The sequence below is a fragment of the Phoenix dactylifera genome, chromosome 4 (assembly GCF_051530095.1).
Source record: "Phoenix dactylifera cultivar Ajwa chromosome 4, Ajwa_hap1_PhDact_Kaust_v1.1, whole genome shotgun sequence".
Lineage (NCBI taxonomy): Eukaryota > Viridiplantae > Streptophyta > Magnoliopsida > Arecales > Arecaceae > Phoenix > Phoenix dactylifera.
The window spans coordinates 3,447,540-3,462,716 of record NC_143193.1 but is presented as its reverse complement, the minus strand read 5'-3'; the positions used below and the strand labels follow the sequence as shown (position 1 = coordinate 3,462,716).

The 15,177-nt window shown below is 38.5% G+C and overlaps 2 protein-coding genes across 4 annotated transcripts; one reads left to right on the top strand and one right to left on the bottom strand.

Annotated features, from left to right (window-relative positions):
* The first annotated feature begins 4,288 nt into the window (after positions 1-4,288).
* Positions 4,289-13,111, top strand: LOC103718337 (DNA N(6)-methyladenine demethylase ALKBH1A-like). 3 transcript variants are annotated; one of them, XR_016400141.1, is made up of 5 exons: positions 4,289-4,521; positions 9,523-9,661; positions 9,842-9,908; positions 9,990-10,177; positions 10,362-10,468. XR_016400141.1 is itself a non-coding variant. In XM_088719610.2 (5 exons), the coding sequence occupies exons 1-5, from the start codon at positions 4,330-4,332 to the stop codon at positions 12,140-12,142; spliced, it is 654 nt and encodes a 217-aa protein (XP_088575736.2). In that variant the 5' UTR covers positions 4,289-4,329; the 3' UTR covers positions 12,143-13,111. The 3 variants fall into 3 exon arrangements, 2 of the variants coding, with proteins under 2 accessions (XP_088575736.2, XP_089786164.1); XM_088719610.2 differs by lacking the exon at positions 10,362-10,468 and adding an exon at positions 12,009-13,111 and having other exon boundaries at positions 9,990-10,111; XM_089930038.1 differs by lacking the exon at positions 10,362-10,468 and adding an exon at positions 12,012-13,111 and having other exon boundaries at positions 4,395-4,521; positions 9,990-10,111.
* Positions 12,123-12,897, bottom strand: LOC103718321 (SHOOT GRAVITROPISM-like protein). The gene has a single exon (XM_008807077.6). The coding sequence runs from the start codon at positions 12,895-12,897 to the stop codon at positions 12,442-12,444; it is 456 nt and encodes a 151-aa protein (XP_008805299.2). The 3' UTR covers positions 12,123-12,441.
* Positions 13,112-15,177: the final 2,066 nt, after the last annotated feature.

Genomic DNA, 15,177 nt, shown 5'->3' with positions numbered 1-15,177 from the left:
CAACTGTGTTCCTAGACAAGTTAACTGTGTTCCTAGACAACTTAACTGTGTTCCTAGACAACTTAACTATGTTCCCAGACAAGTTAACTGTGTTCCCAAACAACTTAACTGTGTTCCTAGACAACTGTGTTCCTAGACAAATTAACTGTGTTCCTAGACAAGTTAACTGTGTTCCCAAACAACTTAACTGTATTCTTAGATAACTGTGTTCCTAAACAACTTAACTGTGTTCACAGACAACTTAACTGTGTTCCTAGACAACTGTGTTCCTAGACAAGTTAACTGTGTTCCCAAACAATTTAACTGTGTTCCTAGACAAGTTAACTGTGTTCCTAGACAAGTTAACTGTGTTCCTAGACAACTTAACTGTGTTCCCAGACAACTTAACTGTGTTTCTAGACAACTTAACTGTGTTCCCAGACAAGTTAACTGTGTTCCCAAACAACTTAACTGTGTTCCTAGACAACTGTGTTCCTAGACAAATTAACTGTGTTCCTAGACAAGTTAACTGTGTTCCCAAACAACTTAACTGTATTCTTAGATAACTGTGTTCCTAAACAACTTAATTGTGTTCACAGACAACTTAACTGTGTTCCTAGACAACTGTGTTCCTAGACAAGTTAACTGTGTTCCCAAACAATTTAACTGTGTTCCTAAACAACTGTGTTCCTAGACAAGTTAACTGTATTCCTAGACAACTTAACTGTGTTCCCAGACAAGTTAACTGTGTTCCTAGACAACTTAACTGTGTTCCCAGACAAGTTAACTGTGTTCCTAGATAACTGTGTTCCTAGACAAATTAACTGTGTTCCTAGACAAGTTAACTGTGTTCCCAAACAACTTAACTGTATTCTTAGATAACTGTGTTCCTAAACAACTTAACTGTGTTCACAGACAACTTAACTGTGTTCCTAGACAACTGTGTTCCTAGACAAGTTAACTGTGTTCCCAAACAATTTAACTGTGTTCCTAAACAACTGTGTTCCTAGACAAGTTAACTGTGTTCCTAGACAACTTAACTGTGTTCTCAGACAAGTTAACTGTGTTCCTAGACAACTTAACTGTGTTCCCAGACAAGTTAACTGTGTTCCCAGACAACTTAACTGTGTTCCTAGACAACTGTGTTCCTAGACAAATTAACTGTGTTCCTAGACAAGTTAACTGTGTTCCCAAACAACTTAACTGTATTCTTAGATAACTGTGTTCCTAAACAACTTAACTGTGTTCACAGACAACTTAACTGTGTTCCTAAACAACTGTGTTCCTAGACAAGTTAACTGTGTTCCCAAACAATTTAACTGTGTTCCTAAACAACTGTGTTCCTAGACAAGTTAACTGTGTTCCTAGACAACTTAACTATGTTCCCAGACAAGTTAACTGTGTTCCTAGACAACTTAACTGTGTTCCCAGACAAGTTAACTGTGTTCCTAGACAACTTAACTATATTCCCAGACAAGTTAACTGTGTTCCCAAACAACTTAACTGTGTTCCTAGACAACTGTGTTCCTAGACAAATTAACTGTGTTCCTAGACAAGTTAACTGTGTTCCCAAACAACTTAACTGTATTCTTAGATAACTGTGTTCCTAAACAACTTAACTGTGTTCACAGACAACTTAACTGTGTTCCTAGACAACTGTATTCCTAGACAAGTTAACTGTGTTCCCAAACAATTTAACTGTGTTCCTAAACAGCTGTGTTTCTAGACAAGTTAACTGTGTTCCTAGACAACTTAACTGTGTTCCCAGACAAGTTAACTGTGTTCCTAGACAAGTTAACTGTGTTCACAGACAACTTAACTGTGTTCACAGACCTGGGGTCGACCCCTGCTCACCTGGAGTCGACTCTCTCAGGCTTTCCAGAGAGCTGTTTTTTGCCTGATTTCAGGGGTCGACTCCAGCTCTTTAGGGGTCGACCCCAGCTCTTCAGGGGTCGACCCCTAAAGAGCTGGGGTCGACCCCAGCTCAGCATAAGTCTACAATAATTTTCTAATAACACTTAACTGTGTGCACAGTCGAAATAACTGTGTTCTGGGGTAGAATAAGTGTGTTCCGGGATGATTTAAATATGTTCCAAGCTTATTTAACCGTGTGTCATGTTAGATTAAGTGTGTTCCAAACTTATTTAATTGTTCCAAGCTTATTTAACTTTATTTTTATTTTTTTATTTTTTTCTTTTTTTTTCTTTTTTTTTCTTCTCTTCTTCCCTTCTTCTTCTTTCTTCTTTTTTCTCCTTCCGCGAGCTGGCGGCACACAGTTAAGTTGTCTGCGAACACAGTTAACAGGACTGTGCACACAGTTAAGTGTTCTTAGAAAATTGTTGTAGAAGTGAGCGAGTCGACCCAAGATTTTCACAAGTCGACCCCAGCAGAGCAGGAGTCGACCCCAGTTCAAACTTTTTCTTTTCTTTTTCTTTTTTTTCTTCTCTTCTTCCCTTCTTCTTCTTTCTTCTCTTCCCGCGAGGCCGGCGGCGCCGGAAAGGGGCTGGGCCACGGCGGACACTGGAGGAGGGCGGGCCGTGGCCGGCGACAGCCGCAGGATGCGGGACGGCGCCCTTCTTCCTCTTCTTCGGCACCTTCCCACCATGGGGGCAGGGGCGGAGGCATTCCCGGCGGCGCGGCCGCGGGAGGGGGCTCGGGAGGAGGCGAGCCGGGCCGGCGGCGGCCGCGGTCGGCAGCAGCCGCGGCTGGGAGATTACAGTTTGGAAAGTCTCTGAAATTCTTCTTCTTCGGAAGGATGGGAGATCATGAGGGAAGGGGCATTTTCGGTATCTTATTTCAAAATAAAAGGGGCTCAGGGACCGGGAATTACAGTTTGGAAAGTTTCTGGACCGGTTGTTTTAGATTTAATTAACAAGGACTTTTTGTTATAGTGGAGTCTTTAGAGGGATGGGAAAGTCAATTACCCAAAATTTTGCGGCGTTTCGTCCCAAGCCATCTCTGTTCCCGAGAACTTATAGCGGTTAGCATTTGTTACGGTGTTTACGACACCATGAGGGCATGCATAGTGGACTTCATGATTCGTGTTCCGTTTTTTTTCCCCATGATGTGGGAATTCCGTAAAAAATATTTGTGAATGGAGGTTTCTTGTATTTTGTTTCTCCCCTTAAAAAATTTTTGGATTTTCTAGAATTTTAATTGTTGTTGTCTCAATTTTTGTACATTCAATACTTTTCAGGCATGTTTGGTTGAAGAAATTTAAACTCTAGAATAGAAATGGAAATAAATAATTTCTACTTAGGCATTTAGTTGAAGAGAGAAGCCCATTCTCATTCCAATTTCATAGAAAAATAAAAATACTTCAATCCCACAAAACCTGATTCCTATTTTTCCTTAGTATTTTACATTCTATTCCTAAGTCCGATTCCACTTTCAACCAAACACACCGGAGAAAATGACAATGTCGTGAATTCCTACATCAGATAGGCCTTCTTATACTAAGTCATTATGAGTTATGCCCAGAGGTTGAGGAGAGAATATCTCATGTTCTATTTTAGTGTAGATTGGCAACCTAAGTTTTAAGATTAGCCCCATCTCAGGATTCTTCTAATTTTTTAAATACTTTTCTTGATTCTTTTTTTAGCATGTTAGATAGAAAACATCCTGTAAAGATAAAAAAAAAAATTGAAGCAGTTTTAATGTGTTATATTGCCTATCAAATTTGGTTATCTAGACTTCGCAGAGATCCATCTTATGATAATGCTAGTGTCCACCCACTTTTACATAATTACTGGCAAATGATGCATGCTTTGCTATCTAACACTGTAAATTAAATGACAAGCTTTGTGGCTAGCCATACTGAATTTATATTATAGAATTTTTCTACATATCTTGTACAGTTTTTTCGGTTCTTAAAAAAAAAAAAAAGAAGTAAGAAAAGAGAGAAGCGAAAACAGAACTATAATTAGACAATGAGAAAAAACATTGTTATCCATACGGAAAGACTTACATAGCAATCAACATGGAAGTTGGATGGATGGATCCAATAATTTTGTATTTATTGTAGTAACCCCGAAATTCCAATAACTTCTAATTTATTATAGTAACCGTTACGGCACCACTCGCTCAGGTCGCAAAACAAATATTACGAGTGCGATGCGTTTCTGGTCGCCGACTTGCCGGCTTCAAGCCACTCTCCTGACGGTCGGACAGAGGAACCCGGCGACGTCACGGTGTCCAGAGCCGAGCCGGTGGATTCGGAGCGGACCGCGTTTCGGCTGGCCGAGAAGCGTTACAAGCTCCACAAGACCCACAACCCCAAATCCTAGTCCCTCCCCTCTCCCCTCTCCCCTCCAAAGCACTAATCCCCCCGTCCCCTTCTCTGGGGTTTCAATGCCGAATCCCAATCCGCTGCAATTGGTTGCAGGAAGAAGCCAGGACGCAGCCCCACCGATCCATCGGGCTTCGTCGATTTCCTCTCTATTCTCCAATCCTTCGAGCGCGGCGGAGATGCCCCTCCCGGGATTTATAGATTCCAGCGCCCTGGTTTCGATCGCCCCGTCTTCTGCTTCATTGATCACTCTGGTATCCATTAGAATTTTATTTCCAATTTCAAATGCTGTTTCTTTTCTTCTAGTTACCTGAAATTATAGTAGAAAACTGGATGGCATCTTACAGTGAAAGAAATTGAGTGATTAGGAAACAATAATCGTGCAAAACATGTGCTACATGTGAAACTGGCGGTTCAGCACAATGACAGTAATGTGTTAGCCAGAAAGGGACCAAATGTTAAATTTGCATTAGATGGCATAGAGTGGCTGACTATTAAGTAGGAGCATGGTGACTGACTATTAGTAGGAACATGCTTTCCAAGAAACCAGATTTTGGCTTTCATACTTTCATTCAGATTATGCTAGGAAACTTACTCGTCGACAATAATGGACGGCCAGTTGGCCAGGACGGTAATGTTTTTAGAGATGAGGATTAAGAGAATGAACAACACCAAGAATAACAGAGAGTGTAAATAATACCTTAGTTCTGCTTTTCAACATTTTCCAATTTTCTCCTTGTCTTTAGGTACGGAAACCTGCAATGAGACCAGAAGGTCACTCAATAATTTAGTACTTTTGCATGTAAGCTCCCAAAATATTATCTGTCTATTAACCTTTTAAACAGTAGAAACTGTCATTATGCCTATCCTATAGTTTGCAGTTTGCATATACATCCTACATCTCACTTCCATCATTTTAACCTAGGTTGGCTAGGTGAAAGTAAACTCGTCAATTGACTATTTTGCCTTTAAATATAATTTTCAGTATTTGGAGAGGCATATCTAAATAGGGGTGCAAACAAGGATAGCCGAGCTGAGTATAACATTACTCGTGCAAGCAAACAAGTTCAAGCTTGGCTTAAGCACATATGCTCAAACTCAGTGCGACAAAAATAAGTAAGGTTTGGCTTGCTTGTGTTCGGCTCGCGTGATTATATGAATTTAGCTCGAGCTCGAGCTCCAATCAAACGGTTTACCAAATGAGCTGAACCCAAGTGTAGAGAGAAGATGGGGATAGGTAGAAGAGGGATGGGCTATTGTTAAGAGGAGATAAGGGAGTACCTTGTTAGATAGGTGTTTAAGTTTGGCCCTCTAGAACAATAGCTTGCTGAGATCTCAATGCCCTAATTTGCTGGTTCTTGGATTCTCAGGCTCCCATGGTTAATGGGGTTAATGGGGCAAGGGAGTAGGGATCTCCCTAGTTGGATCTTGGATGGATGATGACAACTGGGAAGATAACAATGATAATAGCATAGGATGCCAAGGGGAGGGTGAGGGACTGAGGGAGAGTGACGATGATTTAGGGATTAGGTTTGAGTGAGTTGGAGTTAGAGTGAGATATGGAGAGGAGAAGGGAGTAAGGGGTAGGTTGTTCTATTGGGCTTCTATGGCAATGATGGAAGACATGGTCGGCAGACCAAGAGGAGCATGAGATGCAGGCTAAGCACCGGAGGGTGAAGGTAGGGGATGAACAAGAGATTGGGGATGAAGCAGATGAGTAACATAGATGGAGAAGTGGGGAGAGTAAAGAGATACGGGTGCGCACAGTGTATCCTATTCACGAGCTTAGTTGAATAAGCACATGTAGCTCGACCTTGGCTTGTTAACCAAATGAGCCCAAACTTATGTTTTGGACTTAGCTTGCTGGTATATGAACGAGTAGGATCGAACTTGATATTAAGCTGAGCTCAAGCTGTTTATGAACTGCTCGGTTCGTTTGCAGCGTGCACCCCTCCATCTAAATTTCCATGTTGGTGTTCTACATGTGCATATACTTATGTGTTTTCATGTGTATATGTAGAAGTATATATGTATGTTTTTGTATTTATGTCTGATGTTCCTTTTCATTTGGATGATCTGATCTAGTGTCAGGGGCATATATGCAAATTTCAGACTTCCAGAAGGATATACATGCACTTCTTGGATTTTGAGGCCAAAATAAACATATAATCACTTTTCAGTATTAAATGCAAAAATCTCTTTTTTATGATCTTGTAGTCTACTTAAAGTAAGGGAAAATTTTGAAAACTTTAGAGTAGATGACTAAAACAAGAAAGAGTTGGGACGTTCATAGAACTGTCATCAAGAGTAACACAAACAGGAGCGTGTAAATTTACTTCAAATGGATTATCTGTTTGTATTGTTTCACATCAAATCTGAAGCTCCCTAGTCTTTGGCCCAAGATGTGGACCAACTAAAGATCATGAAAGTGGGAGAAATTCTAGGGGGCAGTGGAAGATGAAGACTGGTGGCATGACTGCTGCTTGTAATTTCCATAGCCATGAGCTGGATGTGGCTGATTAGCCCTAATGGTGTTGCCATATGAGTCCAAATAAGTCTTAATCATGTTGATTTACGGATTAGAATGCATACACTTGGTGTTGCCTGTCACTGTAGTTGTGACATCCTACTGTGCCATTATTCAATTAACTCTACCACCTCTTGCAGTGTCAGTTCTCTTGGATTGTCACCATTGTAGAGTGTTCTCCAATATCTGAGACAGCTGTAGCCTTGTAAAAACCATTACCACCCTGAATTTGTCTCTCTATGTGGTCACAGTTAGCAACTTTAAGTGTCTCTTGTGAGAGGCTGGTAACCATGTAATTCATAAGAGTACTGTGATTTACCCTTAGGCTTGTCAACTTGTTGCACATTCAGGATAATAAAGAAGGTACAAAAATAATCTCAGTATGCTTTTCACTAAAAAAATAGTTTTTGCTGGACACCCATACGTCCTTGAATGTCTTAAAATATATGTGGTTGTATTGTTGGCTTCCATGCCATTTCATAATCATGTCATGACTTGGGAATCTTTGTACTTCAATCTTCCTCTGCATCTTCCATCCTGAGAGAACTGCCATTCTTTACCTTAGCTCTTAAGCACGTGTGCAGTGATGGACCATTTGAACTGAGTTAATTCTTCCTTTTCAACATGATAGAGCTTGGTTCAGCCCTGATCAACTATCGTCGTGGTATCTGGCAATAATTTTAGTAATGCAGTAATCAGATAGCAGATATAGGAATCAACATAATGCACAGAGTCAATCATAGTTAATGCTAGAAAGCAAAACAATCTGCTTATTAAAGTGAATATATTGCAATTGAAAAGCTTGTTCTGCAATTTTTCTGCATGTATATGTATTACCTTGGCCAATTATTATTGAAAGTCATACATGGGGCAGCACCTCGAGTCTATTGATCTTTGCTGTCATTTTGGCTTGCATGAAGGAATCGTCATACCAAATATATAGTGCAAACGTAGCATATGCAGTAACCAAATAGCTTTTTGGATAAAGCAACACAAGATTTTCATCTTTTTTTCCAAAAAAATCAGAGAAGCAAATGCTTAGCAGATGGTCGTCCCTGTCAAACAATTGATAAGAAACAACAAAAAAAATATGTAAGAAAGGATAATTGAAGGAAAGTTTACATATTCATAGCATAGCCAAGGTCCAAGATTGCTGCCAGATTGCTACCAAGAAAGAATAGGACTGGTTTAAAGGTTCTTTCAATGTTTGGACTCATGGTACTTTGTTTGTAAGGTTAAAACTAGGTTCTGTTAAGGCAAATATTCTTCAACTGGGAAAGCTCAGAGAAGACTGCACCGTTCAAAGCAGTGTGATTGGATTTGAGAACTAGTATGAAATAAGAGAATAAGCGACAGGAGAGTAGAGGACTAAGAGGAGAAATATAGAAAGAAGGGGGAAGTGAGAGCTGCACAGTGTGCTCCATTTCATCCATGCATCTCCTTTTTACTATTAAACAAATAGGCAATTACAATATAAGATCGAATCATTAAAATCCTTTAGGTCACATGTGATATTGGACCACCTAATATTCAAAATACAACGGTTAAGATCCATTCACACCATATTGATATGATTAAGCATAGAAATCTTCAATAACTATTTCCATTGGATATGGCAAAAAAAGAAAAAAAAGACCATGATTTTATACAAGGTTCGCCGTCTTGATATCCGACTCTGTACCGGTGCCATAGTAGCACTATGTTGGTAGTTGGTATGATACGATATGAGATCTTTTTGGTATACCGAGTGTTGGCACGCCACATGTATCGGATACTGGTATCGAACCAGTACGGTACGATACGATCCGTGTTTTCTAGTTCAGACCGATACGGCGAACCATGGTTTTATGTATTGGACCTTACTGGTCACTACCGAAAATTACCATACTAGTAGGGAACTGGTAGAAGATATGCCTTGCATATTTTGACTATGTATCAGACTAGCATAACATACATAGATACAGTATGCCCATACCCCATACCAGAGAGGTGGTGTAGGAATTAGCACCAGTACTTTAAACTACAACAGCTCCTAATCAGACAAACCAGAAAAAAACTGAATAGGCCCAAACACATCATGAGGGGGGGTTCATATGTTCCATGGAGAGATGTTGAAATAATGAGCATGAAATTTTAGTTGATCAATAAAACAATCATGTCCAAAGTCCAAACACAGAATTGAAAAGAAAGTTGGCTTGACCTGGGTAGCCAGAAAAATGGAAATTACTCCTCTAAGGTAAGCTTTTGGAAATTATGAGACTAGTAATCAATTGGTTGTAAGGATTCTAGTTAATAAGAACTTTGTTTCTTGCATATACTTTTATTTTTATTTTTGTTTTTATCATTGATATGTTTTTAAGAAACAACCTTCTGGGCTGGAGAGCTATATACTTGTTATTACTCTCCAATCCAATCTTCTGGTATGACCTTTAGGTGCACAAGAGACTCTATATGTTAAATCATAATGGCAAGCTGCAATTTGGTAGATAGATTGCTATCCTTTTTCTTTAATTTTTCCAATTTATTACTGCTATTTTCTAAACAACCTGAAATATTCTCTGTTTAAAGCAGAAACTTCATTCTTTCTCCATTATTTTTTTGTTGTGGCTGCCAACTTTCTGCTTATTGCATCCTCTTTACATTTATTTACATACTTCCATTTGTTTGATTGCATTGGTTATTTGTTCCTTAATTATTTTTATATATTCTATATTTGTTGGTGGTGTAGCGCAACTATGACGTGTCTCTCCCCCATAACAAGATACCTGATGCACTTTGTGTGCTTTCTAAGAAAATGGCTATACCTGCCATGCCATCAGGGGAAGAGTTTCAGCCAGAAGCTCCAATAGTAAACTATTTTGGTCCAAGTATGTCAGCGGTATAACTGAAATCTATTGCTTATTCTAGCTGTTCTTTGCAACTAGAATATACTTTGGAAGTTAATGAAACATAGAATGCCAATTTTGGTATGAGAATATTGGATAACAAATAGCATCATCTATGGATTTCTGAAGGAAGGCATTTTTTTTGGCCTGGTCCAATCACAGGTGATATGCTTGGTGGTCACCTTGATGACATTGGAGCAGATTGGAGTAAGCCTATAATGAGCATAAGGTATTGTAATTTAATTTCCTTTCATTATTAAGCTTTTAGTACCATGCTACAATTACTCTGCTTATATACCTTCTTTTGTAGCCTGGGCTGCAAATCTTTCGCTCTCCTTGGAGGAAAATCAAGGGAGGATAACCCAAGAGCCATGCTCCTGCGTGGTGGCTACATTGTGCTTATGGCTGGGCAAGCAAGGGAATGCTTCCATGGTTAGTGAATGTTTCAGTTAAGCTATTGTTTCATTTTTGTTTCCTTGTCTTTGAATTATATTGAAGGCAAGGTTCGCTGTACCGGTCGGTACCGAGCGTACCGTACCCGTACCGATGGGTACCGGTATCGGTACACCAATGTCGGTACGGTCGGTACCGAGCGTACGGTACCGTACCGACACTCGGTACGCCTATACTAGTGCGGCACCGGTACGGGGTTCGGTACCGGTACGGCGAACCTTGATTGAAGGTCTTGATATTCCCTATTTGCAGCTTCAGGACCTGTATAAAACACTCTAGCAATATATTGCTTGTGAATAATTGGATATAAAAAATGAATTCATTGAGTTTTTTCCATTGATTATCTTAGTCACTGGGCAAGTGTATCATGTCAAATAAAGATGTGTGACAAGAACCATGCCAAAACCTAAGAGACTAGTGTTTATGACAGTTAAATGCATAGTTCATCTTTTTCAATTTGCTTTAGCATGTTATTGAAGTCTACGAACCATCTTGTGCTCTTATCTGATTGTATGAGAGAAATCTAATACCAATTCATGTAGACATTATTCAGCATAGTATATGTTTTTAACAAGATATAGACCCATCGTGATTGTTTGTCTATATTGAGAGAGACAAGCAAAATGAAGTGCATCTCACAAAATTGAAGTGTATGTATTACTCCTCAATACCAAGTCCTGAAGCTGAGGATTGGACTTAAGAGAAGAGGCAGGACTTCTGGATGGATGTGGAGTTGCAGAGAATTTCGTATTAGTGATAACAAATTGAAGTGTATAAGAAGTACTCATTATTAAATCATGAGGCTGCAAGCAAATTTGGAAAAGAAATGGCAAAGCAGAAATCCTGGATGGACTTTGATTTACACAGTAGTTTGCATTTGATAGTAGCAAAAATTAGAAAGACTGTTTTTTTTTGTTCGATTCTCTCCTCTCTTGCATTAATTTCACACTGTAACTCGCATTAATTACTAGCAAAAATTTAAGAAGACTATTTTCTTAGTTGTCTTCTGTCTTGATCCAACACTTTCGTTTGCATTGATTGTTTTCTTGGTTGCCCCCATCTTGTAGTAGTTTCGAACATTTACTGAACTTCAAACTGCAAGTAGTGTCCCATAAATGAAAATTTGAAAAATTCTGTGATCAGTTGATGTGTCCTATAAATGAAAGTTTAAAAAATTCCATGACCAGTTGATATGTTCTTTTAACCGTATATGGTTGTTTGTCATTTTCATGGGCAGAGCTCATGTTGGACAATAAAAATGTAATGCTGTCGGAAACCTCATTTACTGCACCTTGTGTTGCATACTTACAGATGCCATGGGCTGAACATCACGAATTGTCTTAGGAGTGGATTCTAGCACTTACTGTGTTACTGGAAAGGGCTCAGGCATAGACTCTTTACCATATGCTTGTCAGTTTGCTAGCTCTGTGCTGAAGTTGGGGTTATTGCCTGCCATGCTGGATTTCATTCTTAAAATGATTATAAAAGCAGGGAATCTCTGAAAAGAAAGGATACTAGCATTCCCCCAGTCTTTACTGGATTGCTTTCTGATGAACAACTAAGAAATATATCTCAATAACCAAACCTATTTTGTTCTCTTTTCTAAGCTCTATGATGGTATGGACTGTTTATGCAAAATATGACAGTATAAACTTAAGAAACATAATTTGAAGAGGCTATAGACCATCACTTTTTTTTTTCTTTTGACGAAACAGTAGGCACACAGTTATCTACAAAATTTTACTGATAGAGGACCATCACATTTAATTAAGTGCTGCTTTAATTCATTATTATTTTTCACCAATGTAATATGCATTTCCTGTGGCCAAACTCCATTGGTGTGTGCTCTAAACTGTCTCCTTGGCATCTAATTTAGCAGGAATACCAGGGATCTTTACAGGTGATGAACATGCAGATATTTCTGCCCTCTTGTCACATTTTTCTGGCAAAGATGACTGCTTCTTCATGGATTACATCAGATATTCAAGAATAAATATCAACACCAGATAGGTTGACCAAATTTAGTTATTGCAGTTCCTACATTGAAACATCCAGCTTTTTCCACCATCTGGCAATTTACTAATTTGAATGTAGATCGAGCTGTTTGGCTTGTTGTTGAAAATGGGAAGAAGTGGTGAAGAAATAGGGATGGGAGAGGAGGATATCTTTTTCTTTTATACAACTTGTCCGTAGCCTTCCTCTTTGGGATGTGGACTTGGAAGAGTTAAAATGGAAAAATAATGAGATCATGATCGCAAACCAGGAACTAAGAAAAAAGCCTGAAGCAGAAATCTTATAGGAGTGTCCTACTATGGTCGAAACCGTTGCCGACAAGCCTGGCAGGTGATCTCCATGCAAGTGGAATTGATTCTTCTGGTGGCCATATCTTTCATCCTCTCCACCCTCTCCACCTCTTCTCGGGCTCGCTCCCACACCATCCTAGCTCGTGCAAACTCTTTCTCCGCCAGCTCCAGCTCCCTCCTCGTCAGCTCCCTCACTCGCTCGGCATAAGCCTTCTCTACAGCAGCAAGTCGGATCTGTTCCGCAGTTTGTTGCTTCAGTGCTTGCACATTTCTCATGTTGCTCTTAGCATCCTCATTTGAAGGTGGCCTCCATGGTCCAACACTCATCGACAAGCTCAGGTCAAGTGGTGGATGGTCAGCAGGATCGGTTATCACTGCAGACTTCGGTGCCCTGCAGGTAACATGAGCTAAGGAGGATGCAGGGAGTAGCAGCTCTAGTTCTCTCTCATCATCTTCTTCCATGGAACAAGACTTTGAGGAATATGAAACCAAGGTGGTGATGTGTTGGTGACATGGGTCTTTATATTCTGTTTTCCCAGTAGCTAATTTACCAGCATGCCCATGCTATCAGGGGGTGGTGTCCTTTCCACCTTAAAAATGTGGTGAATCTTAGTTCTTGTGATGAGTATCACTGTCAATTTTGTGCATTTACAATGCAAGTGGATGAGGTTTTTTTTTTTTTTTGACTAAGATCTGTAATCAAGCCTCTATTCTTCCATCTCATCCTGAATTTTTCAAAAAAAAAAAAGGCTTAATCTCAGAATTTGGTTGGTTCTTTCTGGCTTGGATGGTATTGGTCCAATTTGAATCCTTGCTAATTAGATCTATTGGCGGTGGGACATGCTCACTTTTTCTTGTTGCCTTTGTTTTCCGCGTTCTTTGTTGTTTGGCCCTTTATGGGTTGGCAAAATGCTAAAGAGTGCAATAATTGCATTGGCACGTGTGTGAGTTGGAGGGAGTTTTAACGCTCCGTGGGCAGGCCTACGTTGTCTGCGCCGTACAAATTAACCTAAGATTTTATTTACCATTTTGCATGTAAGTTTTTCATGTATCTGCCAATTCTATGCTCCTTGTTTTTCATTAGGGTGAAAATGGATCGGACCGCCAAACCTATGGCACTGCTCGGGATGGATTTATTATACTTTTTTGGTTAGAAGTAAAAAGAAATTAGATAATATTTGTTCGAATTTATTTTTATATTTGAATTAGATATGAATATAAATTTGAGTATTTAACTAATATCCGTATCCATAGCCATCAAAGAAAAATGAGTATGGATTTGAATAGACAACTATCCAATTCATATCTCAAAAAGTGTTTTCATCTTTAATCCTATTTAACCGTATACCATAATTATGAACTTTCAAAAAAAATAAACAATTATATTATTAACTTTTTTTTCTATGATCATAAAATTTAACTATTTAACTTATATCCATATATATATATATATATATATATATATATATATATATATATATATATATATATATATATATATTATCCAATTTTTATCTGTATTCTTTCAAATAAATATTTACATAAATTTTTATGTCCAACTAATATTCTTATTTGTATTTATATTCCTCAAACAAAATAAATATGAATATATATATACTAGTTTCCGATCCAATTTCAGCCTTGTTTCTCATTGAATATTTTGGGTTTCAAAAATGATATTAAAAAAAAAGAGAGGAACAAATCTCTTTGTGTGAGATCTGTTTCCATGAGGTGCTCTTGTGAAAATTAGAAACATTTGTACCAAAACAAATACTGTAAAATTTAAGTTCAACTTATTCTACGAAGTTAGTAGCATCAAATTTTCGATGAATTGATGCCTGTCGAAATATGTTTATGGAATTTGCGTTTTGTAAATACAATGTGATGCTTGGCTGGTGCTAAACTAATTATTTGCATTAAATTTAATGATGGTTTCAAGTTTATATCTACGACTGATGAGGAAGCAGCATGTCAGGTGGTACCATCCTTTCTTTTGACTGGCTCAAGATTCCAGTCCTTGACATGGATAACTCATCGAGCTGGCAAAGGACGCACGTGTGGCAGCTGGACAATATGCCAAGTGTTGCAGCCCATTTATCACTGTCATATGTAAACCTTTCACCTTGGAAGTTAAAAAAAAAATAAAGAAATTATATTTAGTCCCCTTAATATTAGATGCTTTTTGAAGATCTACAGTGGATTTTCACTAGTATACAGGCATTCCTAGTTTTTTATTCTGTGTGGTGTTACTGTAATTTGTTTTCTTCTGAAACCTATTTAATTAAACAGTGAATGTACCATAAGCTAAAGCAATTAAATTTCAAGTTAAATATTATCTTTTTTGAAACTTAAGTTAAACAATGAATATATTATTTAACTTGAAATTTAATTTGAATAGGTCTCAGAAGAAATATTATCTTTAGCTTATGGTCCATTCAAGTTAAATATTATCATTCAAATAAAGCTTTTTTTTGTGTTTATTTAACTCATGGTGGAGAGGAGATCAATGACTACCATCCATTACTTAGGGACATCCGAGCTATAGTCCATGGTGGAATGATCTTACAGGCAAATTATGTGTATGGAGAGGCCAATAGGGCAGCGGATGAAATGGTCTCATATGTGGCCAACCATTCCGAAAATATTCTTTGGGTGGGGGAGAGGAAGCTGGCAGGTGCACTTCTGAATATTAACTTTTGATTTTTTTTGTTGTATCCATATCGATAATGTATGATACATCTG

What these genes read in the sequence shown, in the direction of transcription:
- LOC103718337 (XM_088719610.2), top strand. Translation starts at nt 4,330, where the DNA reads ATGCCGAATCCCAATCCGCTGCAATTGGTTGCAGGAAGAAGCCAGGAC. An exon ending in CTGCTTCATTGATCACTCTG is followed by an intron (nt 4,522 to 9,522) that starts GTATCCATTAGA and finishes TTGGTGGTGTAG; the next exon opens with CGCAACTATGACGTGTCTCT. An exon ending in AGCAAGGGAATGCTTCCATG is followed by an intron (nt 10,112 to 12,008) that starts GTTAGTGAATGT and finishes CATCTAATTTAG; the next exon opens with CAGGAATACCAGGGATCTTT.
- LOC103718321 (XM_008807077.6), bottom strand. Translation starts at nt 12,897, where the DNA reads ATGGAAGAAGATGATGAGAGAGAACTAGAGCTGCTACTCCCTGCATCC.